The sequence below is a fragment of the Pelodiscus sinensis genome, chromosome 2, assembly GCF_052426305.1.
Source record: "Pelodiscus sinensis isolate ZL-2025 chromosome 2, ASM5242630v1, whole genome shotgun sequence".
In the NCBI taxonomy this organism is placed as follows: Eukaryota; Metazoa; Chordata; order Testudines; family Trionychidae; genus Pelodiscus; species Pelodiscus sinensis.
This window is the reverse complement of record NC_143053.1, coordinates 80,888,835-80,916,040: the sequence shown is the minus strand read 5'-3', so window position 1 is coordinate 80,916,040 and position 27,206 is coordinate 80,888,835. Positions and strand designations below refer to the sequence as shown.

Genomic DNA, 27,206 nt, shown 5'->3' with positions numbered 1-27,206 from the left:
CCCGCTGCTGCTGCGGCTTTGCTCCCGGTGTCCCTGGTCTGCTGGAGACGGTCCCCAGCAGACCAGGGGCACCCGGAGCAGCTTTTCTCGCCCCGGAGGTCGAGGTGGTGGGACCGCTGCGCTCTGGGCGGTCCCGCTGCCTGCGAGCTCCGGGGTGAGAGAGCCCCGTTCGTAAGTGCGGATCCGACATAAGTCGGATCCGTGTAACTCGGGGACTGCCTGTATATCTAATTTTATGCACAGAACACTAGCTAAGCTACTTACCATTACTGCAGAGCATAGTGACACAATAAAAACAAGCTGGATCCACTGGATTTCCCACTGCTGAGAACAATTTTGCTGGACAAGACTTTGCTATTTTTGCCTTTGCTTATCACAGGAAGAGGTATAAATTATTCTCTGCTATAGTGGACTCATATGTCTCCAGACCTTATGATTTGGTGAAGATCTACTGACCAACAGCGTACCAAAAATGAAGAGTGTTAGTGAGGCAAAAAAACTCTGTTAATGAGAAGATTCCCAAATTTGAGTGGTCCTCCTGACCTGTCTTCTTGGTAACCAAGCTTTTTCCCCCCAATTACTAGGCTAAGGCTGATTACCTTCTTTAGACTTAAAAGATTCCACTTTTGGCTTTGATGAGGGCAAACTATGCTCTAACTATTGTCACCTTTGCTGTATGTATATTTGTATGGTGAAAATAGAGAACCTAATGGTACTCTACTATAGGAAAAGAAAGTGTTTAAAAAACAAAATCCCACCTAGCGCATCAAGTAAAAGGCACGACGTTGTGAATGAAGCCATACAAATTGCTAGATATAAGCAAAGCAGCAAATTCCAAATATGTTACAGTATAAATACTTTTGATCTTCTTTTCCTTGTGAGCCCCTTTTTGAGGCACAAAAACCGCAAATAGTCCCAGGAGTAGCTTAGTGTTTTTACCAAGGCACTTTCTTTTATTTTGAAGGGAAGTTTTCCTCAGGGTTAGACTAGATGAGATCCTCAGATTATGCATTTTAGAGAACATTCTTACATTATTAGGCTAATAACCAGGAAAGGACTTTGATATATCCAAGCTAGAGTATGGTGTTTGCATCAGACTTTGCATTTGTTATCAGGGCAATTGTAAAATTGCTTAACCCCCCCTGCCCCCTCCCCCAATTTCACCAAAAACTCTGCCTCTATTCCTCTTAATAGTCTTTGAGGTCATGACCCACCCAGAGGCCAACGGTGTGTATATCTAGTTTATACTAATGACCTGTTTATTCGGTACTAGGGCCTTCACTAAATGCATAGCTTTTACCCTGAAAAGGTACTGAGTAACACCACACTTTTCTATTCAACTCTGTGTGTGTGTGTGTGTGTGTGTGTGTGTGTGTGTGTGTGCGCGCGCGCGCGCGTGCGCACATGCACGGTTGTTTGTCTGCTTTTAGGTATTCCTGCCTACTCTTCAGATGAAAATAAGATTTTTAATAGTATTTTATTCCTCCTGGTGCTGCAGAGATATTACTGTAGAAGTCCTTAAGCACCACCAACAGTGTGGGCTATCAAATTCTTAAACCTGTGCAAACCAATTGAAAGCAATGGGAATGCACAGACCACACATTCAGATCCTTGCTTGAACTGACTGCTAAGAGCTGAAAGTAAGCTCGTCACAGTCATGGTGAGCAAGCCATCATGTTTTCCCTGTGCTCTTCACTGCACAATTTGGAGATACAGCCCTCAAAACTAATCCTTTTTAAATGTAAAATGTTGTTGTTCGCTTTAATTTTCCCCTTTATGAAAGAGAAGGAAGCTGGAATGGTGGAAGCTGCTGCAAATCATAGATTATTCCCAGTGTTTTATGGTCATTGAAGCTTTCTATTAAAAAGCTCCCTCATTAGGGGACAGGTGTTTGAGATTTTATCATGTCTGGCTCTGTCTTCTGTTACAGGGCCTCAGAACTGTGGTCAGAACTGAAAGACCCCATCCAGCTCTCCCAGACTGTCAGTGCAGGGTTTAAGAGAAATCTTCCAGCTGCTTGGAAATGCTGTACAGTGAAGTTTTCAGCTACTTAATATTACTATTATGTGTCATAGATTTGTTTAATTCTGTTGTGCTTTTGCACTATTCAGAACTGACATGTTCTCAAGACCTCCCTTGTGTATCAAAGAGCACAATGTAGTCACAGTGCTAATGGATGTGGAACACCAAATCCATAGCCATATATTCTTGTTCTGAGGGTAAAATGTGTCAGATGGAGAGTGGAATTTCACCAAACCATGGATGAACTTGACTTGTATGCACTACCCTTAAAGTATGGATTTCTGCTGATGTTCATCTTATAGGGTGTGGTGGAGCTCTGGTTGTGCCCCCTAGGTCCTGCGCTTCCTGGCAGGTTTTTTGGTATGTCTCAGAGGCTTGTGGTGACCCTCCTACTGCCTCTTATTTCTCTGAGGTGTGTGTTCCTTGCTTCATGAGCCATTTTTATCATAGGCCAGTCACTAGCTTGGAAGGAAAAACCCTTCTGCAGTCCTAAGGTCCCCTTTTCCCTGGTGGTGGCCCTGCCCACTTATTCAGGGTTCTGGCCCAGGGCTCTAGTTGGCAGCCACTAGTGGGGATCTTGCCTTATCCCCACAGAATAGCAGCCTCTCCCTGGGTTATTTCCCCAACTCCTCCCACAGTAGATTCTCTCTGGCATCTTGGAGAAAACCCCCTCCTGCTTGCAACCTATACTTTTGCTTCCACTCTGTGTGTCTACTCTCCAGTCCATCCCTCCTCTCCTTCTTCCACCTTACCTGAGGGAAGTCTTCTATTGCGGACCAGCAGGCCTTACCTGGCTGCTGTTGCAGGCTGGCTCTTAATGAGTCTCAGGTGCCCCCCGTCTTGGTTGTTGAGCAGCAGTTTTTGGCAGCCTATTCAGGGAACAGGAACCTACTCACCCAACTACCTGTGTAGCTGCCCTCCACCAAACTCCTGTACCCACTACCTTCGGTCTGCCGCAAGGGATATATTAACCTTCAGATTACAGGGAGTGAATTTGATCTTGCTGGAAATCAGGGATGTGAACAGGTAACCGGTTACCCAGTAAGCACTATCCTCAATGGGTAATACTTACCAGGTAATGTAACCCAGGAGCAGCCCACGGTCCACTGCAAGCGGAAGGCTGCTACAGAGAGGCTGCCTATTCCTAGCCTACACAGGTTGGGAGCTGTTGGCTCAGAGTGGAGTCGGAAGCAACTGGTCTGGAGCAGCCCCCTATCTGTGCTGCAGAGTCCCCTTATCTGCCCCCAGTTAGCTGGTTACATTTAATGTTTAACCGGTTAAGTAATTAAATGGGATTTTACATCCCTACTGGAAATCTTAGAGCCCTGTTGTATGAAGAACTTTTATTTTTCTCCAGAAATTCTCTACAGATCACCAAACCACTTTAAAGAAAACCATCTGTGAGCTCTTATTTATAACCAATTACTCATTGTGTTCTCCAATTTCAGTCTCCTGCCTTAACTTCCATGATGTCCCAGAAATGACCAATAAGCACTCTTTTTCTTCTCTCATCTCTGGCCCTTGGCTCCATTGTTAGTGTCTCTTCTCACCAAATTGTTTTCATAAGCTGTTTTTCATAGGCTATATTTTATGCTCTTTTTAAGTCAAAATCCATTTGGATATAAAGCTATCATCTGATCTTGCCCAGGATGACTGAAAGGACAAATGATTCCCCCCTCCCCCGGTCTCCCCTTTATTGAAGTTGCTACCTCAATTTACCCTTGTATTCGGTGGGATAGAACACTGCAGGTGACACCTGGAGGGAACTGTAGCTCTCCTCTGAAAAGGTGCAGTACTGATGGGCATATTCGTTGCCTGGGAGATGGGGCAGATGGGGCAGAAGTAGTACAGTAAAACTCCATTAGTCCGGCATCCAATGCTCCGGGACTCCTGATGGTCCGACACCATCAGGAACCCGGAAGTGCTGGGGCAGCCGAACAGGCTTCCCCCATTCAGCTGCTGCTGAAACTGACCAGCAGCTGAATGGGGAAGCCGGGAGCAGAGCAGCTGGGGTGCTGCCTGGTTGGTCTCGTAGCGCTGCCCCGGGATTCCTGGAATCAGCCGCTGATCTGTTTCAGCAACGGCTGACTTGGGGACGCCTGGGGCAGAGCAGCTGGAGTGCTGCCGGGTTGGTCCCGCAGCACCAAAGGACCAACTCGGTAGCACCCCAGCTGCTTTGCCCTAGGCGTTGGGATTCAGCCGCTGCTGAAACTGACCAGCAGCGTCAGTTTCACCAGCAGGCTGAATCCAGACGCCTGGGGCACAGCAGTTGGGGTGCTGCGGGGTTGGTCTCGTAGCGCCGCCCCTTGGCGCTGCGGGACCAACCCGGCAGGACCCCATCTGCTCTGCCCCAGGGGTCCCCAAGTCAGCTGCTGCTGAAACAGATCAGCGGCTGATTCCAGGAAGCCCCGGGCAGAGCAGCTCTGCCCCGGGTTTCCTGGAATCAGCCGCTGATCTATTTCAGCAGCGGCTGAATCGGGGACCCCTGGGGCAGAGCAGCTGGGGTCCTGCCGAGTTGGTCCCGCAGCGCCGTCCTTTAGCGCTGTGGGACCAACCCGGCAGCACTCCAGCTGCTCTGTTGCAGGCGTCCCCAAGACCAGCTAGAGTGCTCCTGGGTTGGTGCCATAGCGCTGCCCCTCGGCGCTGCGGGACCAACCCGGCAGCACCCCAGCTGCTCTGTTGCAGGCAACCCCGATTCAGCTGCTGCTGAAACTGACCAGCAGCAGCTGAATCAGGGACCCCGGGGCAGAGCCGGACTATCGTAAGGGGAGGCTATGGGGGGTCTGGGGTGGCATCCGCTCCAACCCCACTCCAGACCCCGCATAGCCCCCCCTTCTGATAGTCCGGCATATCTGATAATCCGGCACCCTCTGGGTCCTAAAGGTGCCGGATTATCGGAAGTTTACTGTACTTAAAAAAAAAAAAAAGACGTACTCTCAAGAATGACAGAGATTGGGAGGTGAAGAGGAATATGGATTTCAGAGGATGTGGGGGAATGCAGCAACTTTATGACTGAATCTTACCACAGGCAGTGGGGATAAGATTTGAGGCAACCAAAGCAAAAAAGCATTTCTACAAAACTTTTGGCTTCAGGGGGCATTTTAGGACCATGGTCATCAACCAGTAGATCGCGATCTACTGGTAGATCTCTAGGGCTCTAAGAGTAGCTCTTGAGCCCTCTCTGAACTGCGTGTCTGCGCAGGACATTTACATTAGATTTCCTCATTTGAGGAGCAGCTACTCACCGAGCAACAACACAGGTGAGTTGCTGCGAGGAATGGTGGAAGCTGGGAGGTTGGGAGGGCTGAAACGCCCCAGCCAGCTGACTATGGCTTTCAGCTGAAAGAGGCTGCCCTGCGCTCCAGCTGATCGGATGGCTTCTCTGTGCCTGCCCACGTGGAGCTTGGTGCACACTGGCTGAGCGTCATGGCCAGCTGGCTGGGCAGCCACTTCTCTTCGCTCCCACCCGGCTGCCCTGCACTCAGCCCAGGGAGGCTGCGTCTAGCTCCAGCTGTGCTGGAGCAAGCTTCCCGGGCTGAGCGCAGGGCAGCCGGGCAGGAGTGAAGAGAAGCGGCTTCCCGGCCAGCTGGCCATGGCGCTCAGCCAGTGTGCACCAAGCTCCACGTGGGCAGGCGAAGAGGAGAAGCCATCCGATCAGCTGGACCGCGGTTCAGCCTCCTCTGGGCTGAAGGCCACAGCCAGCTGGCCAGGCAGCTTCTTCTCTGCACCAGCCCACAGGGAGCGTGGTGCACCCTAGCTGAGCACCACTTCCAAATGTTGAAAAACCTTTAATAAAAAAAAAAAAAGCAAAAGTATAAGGATTGGGGATAGCAAGTGATGGAGAGGAGGAGAATAGAGAGGGTGGGGTTTCAAGGAAGGGGCGGAGCTTCAAGGAAGGGGCGGGGCGGTAGATCTTGGCTTGGTCTGTCATTTAAAAAGTGATCTTGGGTGTAAAAAGGTTGGAAACCACTGTTTTAGGGTGTTGAGAGCTTCCAGGCCTGTAAGGGGTTGTCCTTGTACTATCACGATTGTTGATCTAGAGCAAGGGCTCTCACAACAAATATTTGGTGGCCTTATAATGTGGCCACCAACTCTTGCTGCTGGCCACTTTGACAAATTTTCTTAAAATTCTTAATTAACTTTAAGAAAACAAATAAGTACACATGTATGTCCAATTGTTATCATTTCTTTGTTTTTTTCCAGATTCAGTAATAAAAGTCATGTACAGTTATCTCTTCTTTACTGGACCTAAACACAATAGAACTATCTCCCTTTCTCAGCATTCTTCCCGTGGCTCTGAGCTTCCTTCTGTGTTCTCACACCCCAGATTCACCCCATCCTTGCCATTTGACTACTGTGCCCTCTGGTTGCCACCTGTAAGACCAGCCCTGCCACCAGAGCCCTGAAGTCCTGCTGGCCAAGAGAAGATGGGTCAGGAACTCATCTGCAGAGTCCAAGGTTCCCCCCATCTCATTGCACACACCAGAAGACAAGCACTGTGTGTCTGCAGAGTTGCTGCCCAGAGGCCCCAGGAGGGTGCATAGTGCAGGGTACCAATCCTTTGCAGGTGGTACCGGCAAACTCCAAGGTAGTGCATCCAGGAGCAACAGCTGAGGAGGAATTGCAGGGAGGGGCTGCTACTTTGTCCCCCCTTCTCCATCCAGGAGGCTCTCCAGGCCATAGAAGGGTCTGTTGGTGACTGCATGTGGCCAAATGCCAGTCTGTGGCTCTAACAGGAGCTTGACTGAACTGCCTGGCTGTATAAATGGTAGCACAAAATTCATGACTTTGTGAGACGTATCATTTGCATAAATGAATAATGCATCATGTTTTTAAAATGACAGGTGGGATTCTAGAGCTCAGTTCTGTAGCAATTGGTGAATTCTGCAGCAGCTTCAGTGGCTGCAGAATTGGGGAGTACATATGGGGCTCTGTAAGATAACAGGATACATGTTCCACAGGGAGCCTTTGAGATTTTGTACAGGCAGTCCCCGGGTTACGTACAAGATAGGGACTATAGGTTTGTTCTTAAGTTGAATTTGTATGTAAGTCGGAACTGGTACATATTGTAGGGGAAACTCTAGCCAAACATTTCTCCAGAACTCAGTTTTATTCTCCCACACCTCACTTCCCTCAGTCCTTTATGCTCAAGCTGAGGTGTCTGCTGAGAAAAGCCGCGCCGCGTCTCCCTGGTCTGCTGGGGGGAAGCAGGTAGTGCGGGGTTACCTCACCCCGTTTGTAAGTAGGGATCCGATGTAAGTCGGATCCATGTAACCCGGGGACTGCCTGTACTTCTGTATCTCAGAGACATGGTGTAAGGGTGTTTATTTTCAATCGTAGATAAACTCTTCCTGGCCCCTTATTCGTACTCTGTATTCTTTCCATGCTACTGTGTAAATCATCTTGAGTTTGGACCACCTACCCAAACATTCTTCTCCATTTCATTACTCCTGTATGAGCTAGCTGATCCAGCATCTTCCTTCTTCTGCAGGGGCTGTAGCCAGGATTGTACAGGGTCCAAGTGAAACTAGCAACAGCCCCCAATAGGCTTCAGGGTGGGGTTGTGTGTCTGCAGCAGCATTTTCAATCAGGCACACCAGTTCTCTCTACCCTCCCCCAAATTATCCTGTTGACTTATTATTCTCCCAGTCTCTTTCCAACCCCCCTTGCTGTAGTTCATCTGGACTGGAACCCATATGACAAATCTCCATTCTTTTTTAATTCCTCTATTACAGTCTGATTTTTTCCCCCCCTTAGTCCTGCTTTTTTTCACTCTGAAGCAAGCACCTCAGTTTTACTCCAGGAACATTCCAAATATTTGCAAGCTCTGTACTGTGCTCTGGTTTTCCTTCTCTGCATCCAGCAAGTTAGTACTCGTATAACCCTTCAGCATCATTTTCTCCTCTCTTTTCCTCCTGCCAGCAGGGGTGAGCTGAGGCCACCCTCCCCTGGTCTTTCATAAATCTATTTCTCCCTCAGGCCTGCCAACATGTGTTGGGTGCTTTTGTTTGCATTGTGCTTTAGAAGAGAGAAAGTATTTTAAGTGTTGAATATTTGTTTTATTGCTGTCTGTGGCAGTGTTGTGGTTCAGTCCCTGTGAATCACCCAGCTGTGCCCCATAAATTACCCACAGATTATTTAAGGGGAAGAAAATAAGATTCTCAATAGAACCATGACTGTATTAGCCTGTTCAATGGAAGAAAGACAAGGTTATTAATGTCCTGAACCACTTAAGATGCTCTAGTCTTTTAAGGGAAGCCCAAACAAACAGTCTAAATTAGGCAAACTCACTTAGACAATGGCTTGCTATGAATGTGCTGAACCATACCCAGACTCCCCTTCCTTGCAGAAGCTTCCCTGCTGCTTCTTTTCTGAGGAGCCCTGTCCCTTTAAAGTTCCCTTGAACTCCAAACAAGGCCCAGCTGTCCTAGTTGCCTCAGGCTTCCTTAAGAAATCAGCTGCCTTGTTATCTTTCCTGCTCCAAGGGATTAACTCCTTGAGAGCTAGCCTTCCTCTTCAATTGAGACCCTGCTCAGTTCAGCCAACCCCCTGCTATTAGTGCTGATAGACCTAATTGTCAACGGCCCCTCTCCCCCCATTTCATCTTGGAAGCTCTATATGTCCACCTTCCACAAAAAATTGAAAACCAATCTCTCTCTTAACTTACTTGCAGAAACTAGACCAACATTTTCACATCTTGCAGTTCACTAACACCGTCCTTTATCAACAATACCACTGTAAATCACGGTGCCCAATCTGCTTGGCCTCCTTTCAACAAACAAGAAATGCTGCTATTAAACAGTCTCCTGGCTTGCACCTAGGTCATCATTGCCATCCACCAACAAGGCTATTCGTGCAGACCCTTGCATGCCTCGTTTTCCACAACAATCTAAATAGACTATGACTATTACAGGTCAGTTGTCCAGGGTATAAAATAAATTACTTTAATAATTTCTAGAATTTGGAAATAGTCACGGGGCTTCTCATAGATCCATAGTTAGCATAGTTTACTCATGGTTGAGGATATGGGCAAGATTGAGTTTTAAAGCTGGTTTGTGTTTTAAACTTCTGAATTTTGTGACTTTCCGAAGTTTAGAGTTTAATATGCCATCTAATAAAGTTTGTCAAAATTGTGTAGCTACATAATAGCACTATTGTATGAGTTAAGGATAATGTGCTTATAACATACCTGGCACATGATTTGAAAGCAAAGAAATGAAATCTTAATCAACTTAACTTCATGCCGGGTAAAATCCTGACACTGTTGAAGTCAATGGGAATTTGGCTGTGTTACCCACCATCTGTTCCTCCACCACATGTACAAATGTTGCCACAGACAAGTCATGGCAAACTTAGTTTTGCTTCAGTAAGGAGATCAATTTTCCAGCACCTACTTCCCCTATCCTACCTATGCACAGGACTTTACAAATAGATGGAAGACAGCAATTTCCCTTGGTACACTATGGACCCCTAAACACAGTCTCAAACCACCTCACAATCTGTTTAGGGTATTGATCTTCACAGCATTCCTCTGAGGCAGGAAATTGTTTTTATCTGTATATCACAGATGGGGAGCTGAGGCAGAAAGAAACTCAGTGACTTGCCTAAAGTCACACAGGAAGTCTGTGCTAAAGTAGGGACTTAAACTCAGATCTCCCATGTCTATGCTAGCACTTTACTGCAGAGCCATCCTTCCTGTTAAAATGTTCTTTCTGAAATCATACTTAATACTTAATACAGTGCTTTTCATCATTGGTGTTTACAATGCTTTACAGAGGAAGTCCCATCATCATACACATTTTATCGATGAAGAAGCTGCGGCCAAAGAGGTTAAGCGGTTACCTAGAAAGCCAGTGGCCAAGCTAGAAACAGAACCTCTGTCTCTTGAGTTCCAGTCCAGCGCTGTGTCCAATTGAATAGGCCACATGGCTTCCTTTGTCATAGAACTAGACTACATCAGGAAGGTGGAAGGGGAATTAGATCAAGTGGAAGGTTGTTCTGCAGTTCTTTTTTTTGTCTGATTAAATAGCTTAGAAGTTAACTTGGAATAAAATTCTACAATAATTCAGTCACAGTACTGCCTGTGATTAGTGGATACTGAGTGTGTCTGTAATGCTTACTGTGTGCTCTAATAATTCTATGATAGAATTATTCAAATGATAGAATTATAAGTTGGTATATGTTTTTCCTCATGTCATTGTAAAATCTTACTTGGGTTGTACCACCACTTAATGGTTAAAACTGAAAGGGTATATTTAGCACCTTTAGAGTATGTCTAGACTACATGTCTCTGCCAACAGAGGCGTGTAAATTAGACATACCGATATAGTCAATGAAGCGGGGATTTAAATATCCCCCACTTCATTAAACTAAAAATGGCTGCCACGTTGTGCCGGCTCAGCTGATCGTCGGCACAACGTGACAGTCAAAACGCGGATCGGTTTTGTCGTGAAACGAGGTTTACAGGATCGGTTGACAAAGGCTTTCCTTGTTGACCGATCCGCGTCTTGACTGTCACGTTGTGCCGACGGACGCGGATCGGTCAACAAGGAAAGCCTTTGTCAACCGATCCTGTAAACCTCGTTTCACGACAAAACCGATCCGCGTTTTGACTGCCGCGTTGTGCCGATGATCAGCTGAGTGCCTCCCTCTACCCCTTTAATCAGTTAACTAGTTAAACTTAACATTTAACCAATTAGCCAGGCCATGGTGTCCAATCAATTCTGAAGTAGTAGCCACTATAGTGGCTACTGCTATAGCGAACTAGCCACACTCAACTGGCCAAATAGCCACATGTGTACATGGTTACACTTTCACATTCCTAACACAGGCACAAAAATGGACAGTAAGGGCTTATCTGGACTATGTGGAACAGTCAAAAGAGGATATGCAAATTCCTGCGGAATTTGCATATCGTCTTCTGATCGCAAGAGCTTTCAGAAGTGAAAGTAGTTTAGAAACTGCTTTTTTGGCGAGCCCCCTCCCCTTTATCGAAAAGCCGCTCTGACAAAGGGGAGGGGGCTCGCCAAAAAAGCAGTGTCTAAACTACTTTCACTTTCGAAAGCTCTGCTTTCGAAAGTGCGATCGGAAGAAGATATGCAAATTCCCGCGGAATTGCATATCCTCTTTCTCCTGTTCCACATAGTCTAGATAAGACCTTAATGAGAAGCTAATTTGTACATTCTTCATGTTCCTGTGTTCTCTACCAAAATCCACCTTCTTAAATCCCAGAAGACACAGATGAAAGAGAGTAAAGGTAGGATTGTATACCTTGTACTAAAACTCATTCACATCACTTCAGATTATTTCAGCTGCCTTTCATTAAATTCTGCATCAGATAGAAGTGTTGAGGTAAAATTGATGGGGGAATTAGCGTGTAACTAATGTATTTAAGATTAAGGATGTTAAAGCGGTTAACAAGTTAAACGCTAGTGCTTTCTCTCGTTAGCCGTTTTAACCTAGGGCCTGCCACGTGGCCCATTGCCAAGACCCAATGTGGCTGTGGGGTACCGCTGCAGCTATGAGGTCCTTCTGTGGGGTCCCACTGCCCAGCCCCCCAGCTCCTCCATGGCCAGGACTGCTTTTTGCCAGTGTAGCTGGCTACTGGCAGAGTTCATTGGCAAGGACTGGTTAACTGATAAGCATACCAGTAAGCCTCATGCTTTCCGATACTTACTGATTAACTGTTTAACATCTGTATTTGAGATGTGCTGACTGCAGTAGTAGCTCTTACTGAAACAAGCAAATAATGGAGGCTTCCAAATTCAAACAAGATCAAATGGGAACATCTGGCTTTTTCACTGCATTTTGCTTTAACCTACGAAATGTTACTGCTACTCTCAATCTTTCTTGAGTACTATACTGTATGACGTATTCATTCATAGATGATCTGTTTGAGCAAATAGTATCGTATATATATTTCCCTACTCCCTTAATAGCAATCTTTTTTTTAAATTTTGGTAGATCATGGGGAATTCATATGCAGGGCAACTGAAATCAGCCCGTTTTGAAGAAGCTCTTCACAACTCTATAGAAGCCTCTTTGAGATGCAGTAGTGTTGTCCCACGGCCAATTTTCTCTCAACTCTACCTGGACCCGGACCAACCTCCTTTCTTGCCAGAAGGTAATTATGCAAATATGGTACACTTCAAATTGTCAAACACTAGGGGACTGTGGTTATAAAATATTTCATTTCAGTTCTTTGACTTAAAATTCAATTGCATTATGACATAGAATCCATCTTTTGAGCCTCTCAAAAGAAAGAGGGTTGTGGCATTCTGTTTCCTAGCATAATATTGCTTCAAACTGCTGTGGATGTAGACCTGATTCTGGTTTTGTGTTCTTTTTAGATGTGAAACCAAAGGTGGAAGAATTGGACAAGGAATTGGTACATCGTTACACACAGAATGGTAGTCTGGATTTTTCTAATAACCAAACTGTTAATGAATTGGAAGACGAAGAGGAGGATGAAGACATGTCAGATTCTAGTAGTCCACCAATCCCATATTCACAAAAACCTGCCCCAGAAGGATCTTGCACTACTGATGGTTAGTTTTTATTCCCGTACTTAATTTATTTTGCCTTGTCATTTATAGTGTTCAAGGTTAGAAACTAATGATAATGGAAACTGATCAGATGAATATGCTGAATTGTGCTATTGTCTGGTGACTAACAGAGTGATCTTAATAAAGGGACCAGTAATGCAACCCTTTACTCACGTGAATAGTCCTGTTCAAAAGTTTGGAACTGTAATAAAATGTTGGCTTTGGAATGAGGCTGCTTTTTCAATTATGTCCCAGAATAGAATGTATTGTAACATTTTTCAAACATACATTTAACAAGAGGTTTTAAAGCATTTAGACTATTTTAAATGTTTTTAAAAGCCTATAAAATTATGCCAGTTGCTCATGACTTCCATGAGTAACAAACAGAGGATCAGCCTCAAATTTTTGTATGACGTTGTAGAATTCCAAAATATGTTAAAATATCTGTTTAAAATAACGTGTTTGGTACAAGATATAAAAAGGGATGTATTATCTGTGAGCAGTGGTTAGGCTTCATTATGACCCTTATTTAGGTACTAACAGACAGATAGTGAACACTTTACTTACATTTACTGAGTACTGACTCACGTGAGCATTACTGATGACTTTTGGGTATCTGATTAAGAGTGTAAGAGGTTCAGTTGCCTGTAATTTTTTAAAAAGAATACACAGAATTGTTGACAGTGCTAATTATTGAAAACACAAGCAGTAAGGAAATGATGTTGGATATTGTGTGGAATGTGGATAGAATGGTTGGAGAGAGGGCTGTTAGGAGTAAATATTAAGTAACTGGTTTATATTGTTGGTATGATACTGTACAGACCCCAAAATTCCTTAAAGAAAAGAACTTACTTAGAATAGAATTTTTTGTAGTGATGTCAAATTTTAACTTTTAAAATAATTCTTATATATTGATCCCTTCTGGATCAATTTTTCTTAGGTGAGCATCTTTGTCCTCCAGAAAAAAGGAAACCCAAAAGCTTTGAATCCCAAAATCCTCTGCTATCATTAGAAATTGGGGAAAGTTATTGAGAGAAGTTTGAGCTATAGTATTCACATCGGCTGGTGTTTTCAGAAGGTTTTTTTGTTGTTGTTTTTTTTTTCTTTTTTTACTACTTTCACACCTGGGAATGGGACAGAAGTTAAGTTGGTCTCACTGGATGATAGTCTTGTAGCAATATACCAAGATCCAATATTGATTCACTTAGATCTGTCATAGCATAGGATACCATGTATCATGATGCTGCTGCATTGACATGCGTGTGGGACTTGGCAAGGATATCTGTATAGTGGCATTGTTGTTTTTTCTCTTAGTGGTCTCTGATAGCTTCTGGGCAATTGCTTTCCTGCTCCCAGCTTCACTCATTGGAGTACTAGGCGTGTGGGGGTGATTTTAGCTCTGTGTCTCTATTTCATGGGAATGGTTGCTTGCATTCCCAGGGACTGGCCAAGGTCTGGGTTTGATTGACAGCTAGCTGGTAGAAGCCCACCTAGTTAAAGCCATAAAGTGCTAGTGGTAGACTGTGAGAAACAACCTGAACAGATGATGGGAGTGATTTTGGTCCCTTCAGGTGTGAAATGTTCCTGCTTTTGATTCCTAAGTTGCACAACTCTGGAGACCAGTTGGATACCTGGCTGCTTCCAGCTGTCTAGCCAACAGTGCTTGTCAGGCATGTTCCTTCCATCTTTGGCTTGGAGAATGTGATCTTTCTTTTCATGTTATATACTGTGCCACCATCACCCATGCCTTCCTCGCCACCAGTCTGGGAACCTGCGTTCAAGGAAGCTGAATTCAAATTGGAATGGTTGCATAGATTGGGTACTAGGATGAGCAGGAGAATGGAAATCTGGGTTTGGCTTGTAGAACTTAACAAAATGAAGGGTGAGAGGGGAATATGATTCCTGTCTATGGTATTTCTAACCAGCCAGGAGCAAGTCTCACAACCTGGGTTGACAGACTTGTGGTGGTTCATGCTTGTGCACTAGAAAAAATAATATGTATATTTGTCTCAGCTGGAAACCTGAGCTTGGGCTCTCAGTTGTGGAGTGGGCTTCAGAACCCAAACAACAGTCTGAGCTGCATCGTAAAAGTACCATTCACGTAGCTATTTTTAAAATGTTAGCGCAGGTGCTACTAGCACAGTTGTGTGGACCCAGCATGGGAGGCTCACTCCCAGACCTTATGTAGACACACATTATAAATATATTAAAGAGGTAAATAACAGAAAGGGAGAAAGCAGCTTAAGCTAAAAATTTTATGCGTATAAATTGGCCATGAATAAATTTAGGCTAGAAACTAGAAGAAAGTTCCTAAACATCGAAGGAGTGAGGCTCTGGAACAGGCTTACAATAGGATTAGTGGGGGGAAATCAACCTAACTAGTTTTAAGATGGATTGTATTGAATTTATTATGCATGGGATGATATGACCGCTGTCCTCGGAGTACAAGATCTTTTGAAACAGGGAATTTCTGTCAAAAATGCCCCGTCTAATCTGCTGTGTTTTCTTCTGAAAAGCCCCGTTTAAAAAAAAAAAGCGTCGGCCACCATTACGCAAATGAACTGTGGACTATTTAAATCCTGGCTTCATTTGCACTTTGGATACATCTAATTTACATCCGTCTGCCGACATCTCCTTCCTCAGGAGAGAGCTTGTGGGGAAAAAACAGCAACCTGTAATTTCTTAATAACTGACCTTTCAGTCTCAGATGTGTGCACACAGAACCTTCTGCTTTCTAGGACACAGGAATCAGATCATAGTTGTCACAAGTCTGCACTCGTAGTTGATGCGAATTTCACCCTTTTATTTAATCATGCATTTTCCCACACCCAGTCGCCGTCTAGTTCAGAGGCAAACGCAGGTAGATCGCCCTGGGGCCAGTGAACCGCTCCGACTGGGCCTCGAGAATCGCCTTCGGATGGTGGAGTGGGGGGCCTGGGCCCACCCATTCTCCCGGGCCCCGACCCAGGGCCCTAACTCAGGGAGCTAAGCTCCCTACTGTAGCAAATGGGGGTGTTGCCCCTAAACGCGTTTGCTTGCAGGCTTCGCGACCCCGCCCTGGGCTACTGCTCAGCTCCACTGCCCGGGCTCAGATAGCGGGTGCAATGTGCGCTTGCTGTGCCCCCGCTCCCGGGTTCCCCCACACACCTCTCCTCCAGTGCCTCTGTCTCCCTGCACTCCTCCTCCTGTTCCTCCTTTCTCCTCTCCTGCCTGGGCGTCCCTCTTTTACCTCCGTCCCTGGGCTCGGCTGGTGATGTCACACTCCTCCCCGGCCTTACCCCCTTCCCTATGGGCGTCTCTGGGTGCCCGCCTGACGTCACGCTCCCGGAGGGGGCCTGCGGCTGCCTGTGAAGCCCCCATTTCCCATGCGACCCCTCCCCCTTGCCCATCCAATGGCCTCAAGGCCGGCCCTGCTGCTTCCCATGTAGCGCGGGTGCCGGCGTCGTCGCCCCCCCGAACCTCCCTCGGCCTGGGGCAGTGGTGAGGTTGCTTCACTCCACCACAATAGTCTGAAAAAAGGTGATTTTATTTTATTAACAAAACAAAGAAGACATACTTTTTAAAGCATACTTGGTTGCTTGGTGTTAGAGCAACTGAAAAAAGACATATTAAAAATATAGGTAACTGCTTCCCTGGGATTCAGTTTAAAAGTTACAGTGTACAAGGGGGTACTTGGGCTCAGCAAAGAGGAGAGGGGGTTCAACAAAACCAAAAATAAATAAAATAACCTGATTACATCTAACTAAATATTCCCTGTTCTGCTTGTTTCAAGGTTTAGACTTTCCTAGCCATGGATATTTGTGGAAATTCCATGTCTTGTCCTGGATTAACTCACTCTTCCAGCTCTTGCTCTGATCACACAAAAAACTGCAGCAGGAGGATCCTGCTTCAGTTCAAAACACACTCTCTTTTCATTGGCTTTGCTGACTCCCTGCCAACACTTCCTGGAGACTTTTAAGGACTCTCTGGGTTTAACCCTTACAGGCAATTAAGTTAACTGAATGGCTGTGGTGTCTAGAAAAGGGTAATACCCCTCCCATTTATCACACAGCTATTTGAGTCTATCCCTCTAAGACATATTTTCTGGTTATCCTTTTGGTTCTTCCCTGAACCCACTTCAGTTGATAGATTGTATGTATTGTTACAAGTGCATGGGGACCTAAACAAATTCATTTTCTACACCTCACCTAAACAAGGAAATTGACTCAGTGACCACCTTTTCTCCTGTACGTGATCATATAGATTTTTCCATTTTCCATTTTCCATTTCATGGTATCCCTAAAGCAACTCAGCAGATGCTTAAAAAGACAAGTATTATTAGGATAGAATTCAAATTAATAGTTGAAAAATTAATAATTGAAGTCCGTGGAGCTGCTCAGAGTGTGTACTGTAGTGGGTCCTTGGTGCCTGAATCTGCAATTCATGAACTGTACTCAACTGTACTGATTACACAGATACTTCAGGGTTACATATCTCAGTGGTTGTACCTAACGTTGGGTGAAATCATGGCCCTATTGAAGTCAATGGTAGTTGTCATTTATTTTTAAGGAGGACAAGATTTCACCCATGACCCTTTCATAGTCCATATAATATCCTAATTTTTATTAAGAAATCACATAATTACCCAAATTCTCTTTGCTGACTTGTACATTAGTCAGATGCACATCAACTAGTTTGTATTATTGTTGATAATAAAATGCAGATGTCCCATAAGTAACATTTTTCTTGAGCATTCTTCCTAATGTGGTAGTAGCAGTAGTATTTTTCTTATTGGAAGACCATTGTATGGTGACAAGTTCACATACTCATTCTTTCTGTTTGTAAAAAATAAAGCCCCCCTTTTTAGCAATATGCGCAGAAAGTGTTTGGTTTTTGGGGGACACAAGTTTTAGCTTTAAATTGATTTTTATAACCCAGTTATAAAATTCTGTGAAGGTTACAATGGAAATACTTCAGCGGGTTATGCCCACAAAAGCTCTTGATACCATTTACATGTTTTAAAGACTAACAAGATGGTTTATTAGATGATGAGCTTTCGTGGGCCAGACCCACTTCCTCAGATCAAATAGTGGAAGAAAATAGTCACAACCATATATACCAAAGGATACAATTAAAAAAAATGAACACATATGAAAAGGACATTTCTGTTCTGAAATGTGATTTGTCCTTTTCATATGTGTTCATTTTTTTAATTGTATCCTTTGGTATATATGGCTGTGACTATTTTCTTCCACTATTTGATCTGAGGAAGTGGGTCTGGCCCACGAAAGCTCATCATCTAATAAACCATCTTGTTAGTCTTTAAAGTGCTACATAGTCCTGTATTTTGTTTCAGCTACACCAGACTAACACGGCTACATTTCTATCACTATTTACATGTTTTGTTAGTCTATAAAGTGCTACCCGTTTTTAGCATAATGACCTCAAAAGTACAACTAGGTAATACAGTAAACTTTTCTTAACCTCTTGATTGCAGTGCCTTAAAAACTTGCTTGTCCTAATTTGTGGAATGGCATTGTATGCAAGATATGTGTGAAACACAATAGTAGCACCTTCCTTTTGTTAGTAAATCCTCAATTTACCTGGGGTAAATTGAGGGCAAAAGTAATTTCAGAGGCAATTAAGAAAGCAGATACTTAACACTTGATGAGTTGCTGTGAAGTTGCAAGAGTGAGTGACAGTGAACTGCAATTCATATGTAATTCCTAGAAACGAATTTCTTATGCAGATATCCTGGCTTTTTGCACTACATCTATAGGGTTGTGTACTCCACACTAAGGTTGATGTTTGTTACTTTTTTTTTTTTTTTTTTTTTTTGAAGGGCGGGGGGGAGAGGAGACCAAAATAGGAAATCTTTGCTTTCAAAAGATTTTAACACTCTTGCTAGTATTTTCACAGCTGTGTAGGCAAGACTATTCCTTATTGGGCAGATAGATCTGTGGTAGTTTAAATTAAGAGATGATTATAGAATGCAAACATGCTTGCATGAAGGAAAACATTTGAATTTTCTTCCAAAGAAATGCAGATGATGTCCCAAAGAGCAATTGATTATTCTTCTTTTCCATTGCTTTTGGCTCTTTGCATATTACTAATCAGGTTTTAAGTGCCTGCTGCTTTTTAAAACAAAGTGGAGGATCCCTAGGTTAAAAAAAAAAAAGGAGGGGAGTTGGAGTGGGGGTGGGGCGGGAAGGGAACCAAACAGCTCATTTGTATGTTTTTATTTGTTAATTATTTTCTAAACATTATAAAAAATATAATGGCTAATTTTGTTATACAAGTAACAGCTAAAAGGTGTTTTTATCCCTGTTCATGCATAACTGTGCATAAGCAGGTACCTATATAAAAATAAAGGGTTACATTTCCAAATCTACAAGGTGCAAGTTTTAAAAATGTGTCACTTAAGGAATCTCTACACAGCAGGGCTAAACTTGAAATAAGCTATGCAACTTGAGCTACGTCAATTGCGTAGCTTAAGTGGAAATAGCTTATTTTGTCTTTGGGTGCATCTACACAGCACTTATTGTGCGCTCCCCCCCTGACTTCCCTTACTCCTCATACAATGAGGTTAACAGAAGTTGGAGTAATTCAAATTTATTTCTAAACTGTGGGTTTGGTGTGTAGACACGCACCACGTTACTTTGGAATAACATCAGTTATTCCAAAATAACGCTGCTGTGTAGACATGCCCTTGTTGATATTTACATGGCTATTGGTATATCTGTTTCATATTTAATTATCAATACAAAAACGTTGGAGGAAAAAAGTAGAGCTGTGAACTGCTGGCTAACCAGAAACATAAAACGTTATTACTGGAATTTTTTGAGAAAACAGTTAACAAAAATACTCAATACAAATTAACCATTTTGTTGCTAAAGAAGCATTTTTTATGTGGGTGGAAAAGAAGAATAATGGATGGCTCTTGGGTAAAGTGCCTATGTTTCTTTGGAAGAAAAGTGAAGATTTTTCTTCATAGAGCAGATAGGTATTCTCCCACAACCTTTTTTTAAGCTAACACAGAGATACCTGGCCAAAATTATGTATCTACTTTTTTTCTGATTTGGCTTTTGATATCAAAACATGAAATCCCCTAAAGCTTTTGTGTTTAAAAAAAAAAAAAAAAAAAAAAGTTTGTGTTTGACACATCTCTAACAACTTGCACATAAAGCTGCTCGCACAAATTGAAGTCAACTACAGATCCTAAAGGTGTAAATTAAACGCATAAAGGGTGTGAATTAAATGCATAAAACAAGATTGAAATTCAGTTCTTAGTGTAATCTATAGCAGTCATTTCTTCAACCTCCTGTTTATGCTGAGAGTAAGCCTAATTTTTAGCATCAGCTCCGTTTTTTCATGGCTTTTCAGACTTTTAAGTTAGATGGTAAACCTTGTATAAATGTTGGGTTTATGTTCACAGATCTTTTTGGATTTTGCATTTGTGAAGCTATTTTTAATAGCATAAACAAAAAATAAAACAAGAGAACAATTATAAAGGTATGTGAGGTGACACTATATTTTAACAGTTCCATAAGAAGTGTTTGCAGTTTGTGAATATCTATGTATGCACTAATGGTAGCATCTCATCTATTATCTTGTGTAAATATTAGAAAACATATCTACATTGTAAACTGTACCACTGTAGCCTATGTATGTACAGCAGTTATAGAATAGAGTTAATTTTTTTGTAATTGAATAGTGAGCATGATATTTAATGTAGATAAAACAGCCTATTAGATAAGATACTGTTGTCCAGAGTCTATAGTGTTTGGTACATAAGCTAGTTTCAGTCTGTACCGCTAAAGACATTATGGTATAAAACAGGTCTTGGAGCAGTGGTCCATGCTCAGAAGATGACTATTAAAATGTTATTCCTGGTTGCCTTTTCTCTTTGGGGCTCTCTCTCTAGGGCTTTGAGGATCTCCTGTTTTCTCCTTCACATCAAGATCTCATCAGAACTGGTTATATGAATTTGTCATAAACACAGATTAGTTGTGTTCCTATTAACAATTTTTCAATGTCAAAGTCAGGATGATGTGCATACTATGGAATTTTATCCAAAAATTCCTACTAGTACAAACCTGAGTGCAGCTGAATTGATGTTAGTATTAGTAGACCTGCTGTAGGTGTGCTTTTGAGCCATTAACAAGATTTTTCAGCATAGTGACACCTACTGATTTTGGCAAGTTAGGTTTAAAAAGTGCTGCAAGCTGTTGATAGCCGAAACCCTGGATAGCCTGGATCTCCTAGTGGTGCTAACATGAACAAAGTTTAAACAGTCCATATTAGTGCAATAGGTAACTTTTTAATAAAATGTCCTAATTAAGACAGTACTAAGATGTAATTATTAAAACTCTGTTTAAAAGCATCATATATTTTGTATCATAAGCCTTGTGTATAATAGCAGAATTACTCATTGCTGACCCCTGTTATCATCAGTGGGTAACTTTATTTATTTTTTTAAACAGGGGTATTGGTTAGTATTTCAAAGGTACCAAAGAGAGTTAAGCATTCAACTTCAATTGAATGTCAATGAGATCTGAGTATCTAATGAAATACTGCTTCTTTGACAAGTTTAGCTATAATATATCTAGGTATTTTATCTTTTGAGTATAATAAAATTTACCCGGAAGAACAACCTGATTACATTCCCACTCCTGTACGTTGTCTACGTTGAAATCTTCCTAGAGTGCACTAAACTTGTTTATGCGGGAATATTGCGTATCTTCTGTTAGATTAAAAATTAAGATTTTCCTTCAAGCAGTGGTGTAGTACTGAGGGAAGCTGTGTGCTACCGGAATGCCTCCACTGGTGTGAACTCACACACGTATGTGAGGTAATACTGTTTGGGGAAATTCCATTACAAAATGGTGGCGTCCATGCAGCATGACTCAAACTGTTGTTGAGGGTACCACTTGCAAGGATAAAATGATGGATGTGCTGGAAGTTTTACAGGGCTTACGGTGTTAAAGTACATATGCCTTTTCATATTTACATTATAGGTGGTAATACCTTGGCTGTTAAAATTGAATTCATAAGCTTGATAATAGTTTCCTACAACAGATACGGTATTTTGAAATGTGTTTTGGTAAACTGTACTGTGTCTGCACAAATGGGCATTGAAAACAGCTTTTTGGGTTTACTTTTTGGCTTTACTTTAATTTTGCACACCAAGAAGGTTCTGCTACTGTGGCAAAGGGAAGACCATGCTCCCTGTCAGCCAGTATTCATACCGCTTATTTGCTATTTCTCTGAAACGACGCGACTTACAACCTCCTGTTGCAGCTTACCGACGGGTCAGGCCAGCCTCTTATTGCTGTCGCACCTTTTCTGCACCTGCAGAAGTGAAAAATAGGCTTAGACCAGGCTTTACAATGCTTCCACTAATAGTGTCATTGCCTGTGAAGAGAGAGACCAAAAGGTCCCTTGTCACAATATCCCTTTCTGTGGATGAGACGAGATGAAGAAGGCTCCCCCTGGTGTCTGTCTGTCTTGTTTTCAAAACAGAACTAGAAGTTATTCAGGGAAGAGAGTAGGACAAAATTCTCTGTGGGTGTAAATAGTTTAGGAACTAAAATGGAGGTTCACTGTCTTATGTCAAGAGAGAAAGTAGCCAGTCATTTTGATCCTTGTAAGTCCAATGCATTGGATGGTTTACTTGCCCATAAATGGGATTTTTATTTTTAAACTTAAAAAAGAACTCAAAGTCAACTTTACCATCATGTTAACCTACATTATGAACCAATGATAACATCAACTATGCCTAAACAAATAAGTTTTGAGTTTCTCAAAATGTCTTTAGGTCTAATATGGCTGTGTATAGTTTTTTAATGAGGGGAGGGGCAAACAAACAACAACGATCTTCTGAAAAACTCACTGCTGAGCTGTGCTTTTACATGCCTATTTTTCTTCAAAGAAACCTCATAAAGTTCTAAATGATGGAGTGCATCACATAAGCAGTAACTTTTTATAAGCATATATTAAAAAAAGTCAATGTATACACAGATGGAAAATAGAAGTTGAAGCCCTGCCAATCCTTCTACTTGAATAATAAATTGTTTAATTTTTTTAATTCCTGTATACCTGAGCATAAAGGGTGGGTGTAGATATAATTTAGGATCAAATTACATAAAGTACTAATGATTTTTACTGTGTTTTCGTAATAAACACTTAATAAATATGGCAGTCTTTTTTTATTATTATATTTGTTTAGCATCAAAACACAAAGGTCAAGACTGACCCCCTTAAAAAGCCTACAGTCTATTGCAAAGAAGCTAGAACTCCCTGGGAATAATTTAAGAGGTTTCTTTGCTTTGTTTTTATGAACTTGCAACTTTTTGTTTGTTTAGTTTGAAGTGACATGTATGGTATAGATGGCAATGAACCAGTAGATGAGTTTAACATATCATAGGGCTTTTAAATATTTTTGAGTGTTAGGGTTTCTTCCATTTAAAATTCGGCTTAAACGGTGGAAAAGATATAATCCTTTTAGCCATTTGATTTCTGATCTGCATAGTTTTGCTTTCTCCAGTCAGAAGCCTTTTAGGTAAATAATGGCTATTTATTTTCTCTGACGCCCTCAGCCAGTGGATCTGTATCCTTATTAATGACCTGATCCAAAGCCCATATTGAGCTATGCTCAGTGGAAATCATTCCACTGACTTCAGTAGGTTTTGGATTAGCTCCCAAGTGATAGTATATTTACATACTGTATGTGTGTTCTAAAATATTTAAATTAGATATTTCTACACTATGGGAAACATCTTCATTGGCGGCTTTGCATAGCTGAAGCAAACAAAAGCAAAAGTGACAATAAACTACTCATAAACATTTAATCACCTCTTTTTTCTTTTTAGGTTTTTGTCAAGCAGGCAAGGATTTGCGATTAGTATCGCTGTGCATGGAACAAATTGATATCCCAGCAGGCTTCTTGCTGGTAGGAGCCAAGTCTCCAAATCTTCCTGAGCATATTTTAGTCTGTGCTGTTGACAAGCGGTTTTTGCCAGATGATCATGGAAAAAATGCACTTTTAGGTAAATAGTTTTCATTATTATTCTTGGTACAACAATTGGTAACAACTAGAGGTTGGTTTTAAATTTATACTACGTTGATTCAAGAAATGAATGTTTCTTAGTGGTATGTTGAAGTGTTTTCTGTATTTATGAAACCAAATCTAGAACTGAACTTCTTTTCAAAGCACATTCAAAATAAGGCCTTGTCCTGCAAGTAACTGCCTGTGGCTCTACAACCACAGGAATTGACATGCACAAAGTCAGTTGCAGTGCTGGGGCATAAATATGAAGTGTACAGGCAGTCCCCGGGTTACGTACAAGATAGGGACTGTAGGTTTGTTCTTAAGTTGAATCTGTATGTAAGTCGGAACTGGCGTCCAGATTCAGCCGCTGCTGAAACTGATCAATTTCAACAGCGGCTGAATCTGGATGCCAGTTCCGACTTACATACAGATTCAACTTAAGAACCCCAGGCGTCCCCAAATCAGCTGCTGCTGAAACTGATCAGCGGCTGATTCCAGGAAGCCGGGGGCAGAGCAACTCTGCCTCGGGCTTCCTGTAGTCAGCCGCTGGTCAGTTTCAGCAGCGGCTGACTTGGGGACGCCTGGGGCAGATCAGCTCGGGTGCTGCTGGGTTGCTCCAGTAGCGCCGCTCCTCGGCGCTACTGGAGCAACCCAGCAGCACCCCAGCTGCTCTACCCCAGGCATCGTGGGCAGAAAAGCCTGGTCTGCTGGGGGAGAGGGAGCACTAGCGGCCCTCCCCCCCCAGCAGACCAGGGAGACGCGGAGCAAAGCTGCGGAGGACGCCCGCAGCGGGTCAGTCCAGGCGCGCCGTTGCTATCCCGCCGCGGGCGGCCTCCGAGGCTTTGCTCCCCGTCTCCCTGGTCTGACCAGCAGACCAGGGAGATGGGGAGCAGCTTTTCTCGCCCTGGAGGACGCGGGCGGCGGGACCGCGGCTCATCTGGGCGGCCCGCCGCTCCCGTCCTCCGGGGCGAGAAAAGCCCCGTTAGTAACTGTGGATCCAACATAAGTCGGATCCGCGTAACTCGGGGACTGTCTGTAGTTAATTTTAACTGCTTACAATTGTTTCTATTTCATGAATAAGAAATGTGCATAAGCAGGCACAGATTATTTTTATAATAATTAAAAGATTAATTTACAGAATCACTTTTCTTGGTAATTGGAGACATGCATCTGCCCACCTGACTTTCCCGCTTGCCCTGTGACTTCAAGAGGAACAATGATGTAGGGTTGTTGATTTCTTGGCACCATGTTGAATCCCTTTTTCTCTCCCCCCCAGTTGCTGTGGTACCTGGAATACACTGAGATGGACTTTTCAGTAACCAAGAAATTACACTAAAGTTCTAACAGCTTTATTCAGCTAAAGCTCTAGTATGGGCCATAATTATCTTGCATCCTAACTATTGCAGCCTCCTCCTTTTTGTCCTTCACAGATACCGTATTGTTTGCCCCTTCTCCATTCAGATTACCCTATCTGCCTCGCCCCCCCCCCCCCGCACTGTATCTCCCCCGCTTATTCCTATTCTAGCTCAGTCTTTTCCACTTTTGTGTTACCAATTACATCTCTTTCCTTTTAAGACCCTCCCTTCTAGGGATGTAAGTGACTAATTGACTAGTCAACTATCCGATAAGCAAAAGCTTATCGGATAGTTGACACACTAGTTGACTAGTTGCTACCCCCCTTGCTGCCTCTATCACTCTGAGTTCCCTGCTGGCCCCAAGCTCCTTGTGGTGCTTCCTCTTTGAAATTCACAAGAACCCCAGTGGGGACTCGTGTACATTTCAAAGTTGGAACGCTGTGTGGAGCCCAGGGCCAGCAAGGAGTCCCCCACTCACCCCCGGCTCCACATGGTGTCCCAGCTTTGCAATATACAAGTGTCCCCACTGGGGCTCTTATACATTTCAAAGTGGAAGCACCCACATGGAGCTTTGGGTGAGCAGGACTCTCTGATGGCCCCGGGCTCCACACAGCATTTCAGTCTTTGAAACACACAAGAACCCCTACTGGGCCTCTTGTACATTTCAGAGGCGGAATGCTGTGCTAGTCCTTATCGACTAATCGAATAGTTGATGGAAATCCCAGCAAATTATTCGATTAGTTAATTAATCAAAATTTAACTTGCTTACTCCCTTACTAGTTTAGTCTTATGCTGCCTACCATCTTTTATTTGGCAAGGAGCCAACAATTCATGTCTGCTTTGCCAGTGAGCTATTAAAGTTAAAAATATAAAATTCTAATAATATATACAAGAGGTGTGAAATAATTGTCTCACGAGCTCTGAGCCCATTATTGATTTAAAAAACAAAATAAATCATGGAATAGTGGGTAAAAGAAGTCATATCATGCAGTATTTAAAAAGGTAAGCCGGATGATCCAGGTAACTGCAAGTTAGGAGGAATAGCTAGACCCTGCTCCAGCTCCACCCCTTGTCCCTGCTCTGCCACTGCAGTGAAGCAGAGCGCAAGGGACTGAGAGATGGCAGTGGAGCAGAGCAGGCTGCCAGGTAGCTCCTCTTCCTGCCACTGTGGTGAATGTATTGGGGACCTAACCTCTGCTGCCACCAAATGCCAGGCTCCTTGGAAATGCTCCAGGCTGTCTTGGTAATGTCCCCAGGGATAACGTGGGAGACTGTCACGTCCATAGGATGGCTGAGGTGGCCATTCCGGGCGCCCCCCAAAGAGCAGGGTCTGGGGTAGCCATGCCAAACCATCCTAGGGACGGGACAGCTCTGGTTGTGTCAGCACCCTCAGCATCCCTAGTTCCAACGCATCTGCTTACAGGGATCTGTTCTAGGTCTAGTGGTGCTCCATATTTTTATCAGTGATTAAAAAGAAAATATAAACACTTTCGTGGTAAAGTTTGCAGGGGATGCAAAAATTAGTAAATTGGCAAATATTAAGAACGTGTCAGCTGTACAGAACAATCTTGATTGATGGATAAACTGGGCTTATTCAAACATGTTTTAGAAAAGCCAAGTGCGAGGTCATATAGTTAGAAATAACCCGTTAGCCTTTCCCCATCCATTACTCAAAAGCCAGTTCTGTTTGTGCATAATTTCCATTGACCTCAGTGAAAATCACATAGCCCTAATTCTTTAGCACCACCTTACAAACCCTACTTCAAACCTGTAATTCTGCTTTTTGCACAAAATAATTTCAGTGTATCTACTGTCAAATGATCTTCTGCACAGTTTTTCTGCTGTATTCCTAATCTGTCGCGTTTCTAATCTCTTAAATTTAATGAAAGCACTGAATTTGTCCCTGTAAAACTAAGGATTTGGGATTAAATGATTTCTTATGTATTCTTCTTATTCCTTATTAAAACCCTAATAAAGGGGAAAAAATCATGAGTCGTAAGAAAATTGGGACACAGTCACACTTTTACATTTGACCACTTAGTAATACTGAAGTATTACTCCCCTACCCTACATACACACTTTGAGGGCTTCTTCTTCGGGAAGACTAAAGTGGCGTTTGAGAGAGACCACTGGGAATTCAGGCTGCCTTAGGAAGCATTAATTTTATATAGAAAACTCTGGACCAGTCAGTTTTGGGGAAGGTAGCATGTTTATTGGAGCTGGTCCTTCCTATCCATGTGCTAGGGGCAGGGGTGA

At 43.1% G+C, this 27,206-nt stretch overlaps 1 protein-coding gene across 10 annotated transcripts in view; it reads left to right on the top strand.

Moving 5' to 3' along the window:
- The window catches only part of GREB1L (GREB1 like retinoic acid receptor coactivator), a 223,253-nt gene that overhangs the window by 94,503 nt on the left and 101,544 nt on the right, over positions 1 to 27,206 (top strand). For 9 of the 10 annotated variants that reach the window (XM_075920892.2, XM_089776295.1, XM_089776294.1 and 6 more), the window contains 3 exons: positions 11,986 to 12,145; positions 12,372 to 12,569; positions 23,417 to 23,593. In XM_075920892.2, the coding sequence (XP_075777007.2) occupies positions 11,989 to 12,145; positions 12,372 to 12,569; positions 23,417 to 23,593 (532 nt within the window). In that variant the 5' untranslated portion in view covers positions 11,986 to 11,988. Of the gene's footprint in view, positions 1 to 6,225; positions 6,611 to 11,985; positions 12,146 to 12,371; positions 12,570 to 23,416; positions 23,594 to 27,206 lie in introns of all 10 variants that reach the window. The other variant, XM_089776291.1, reaches the window with a different exon arrangement.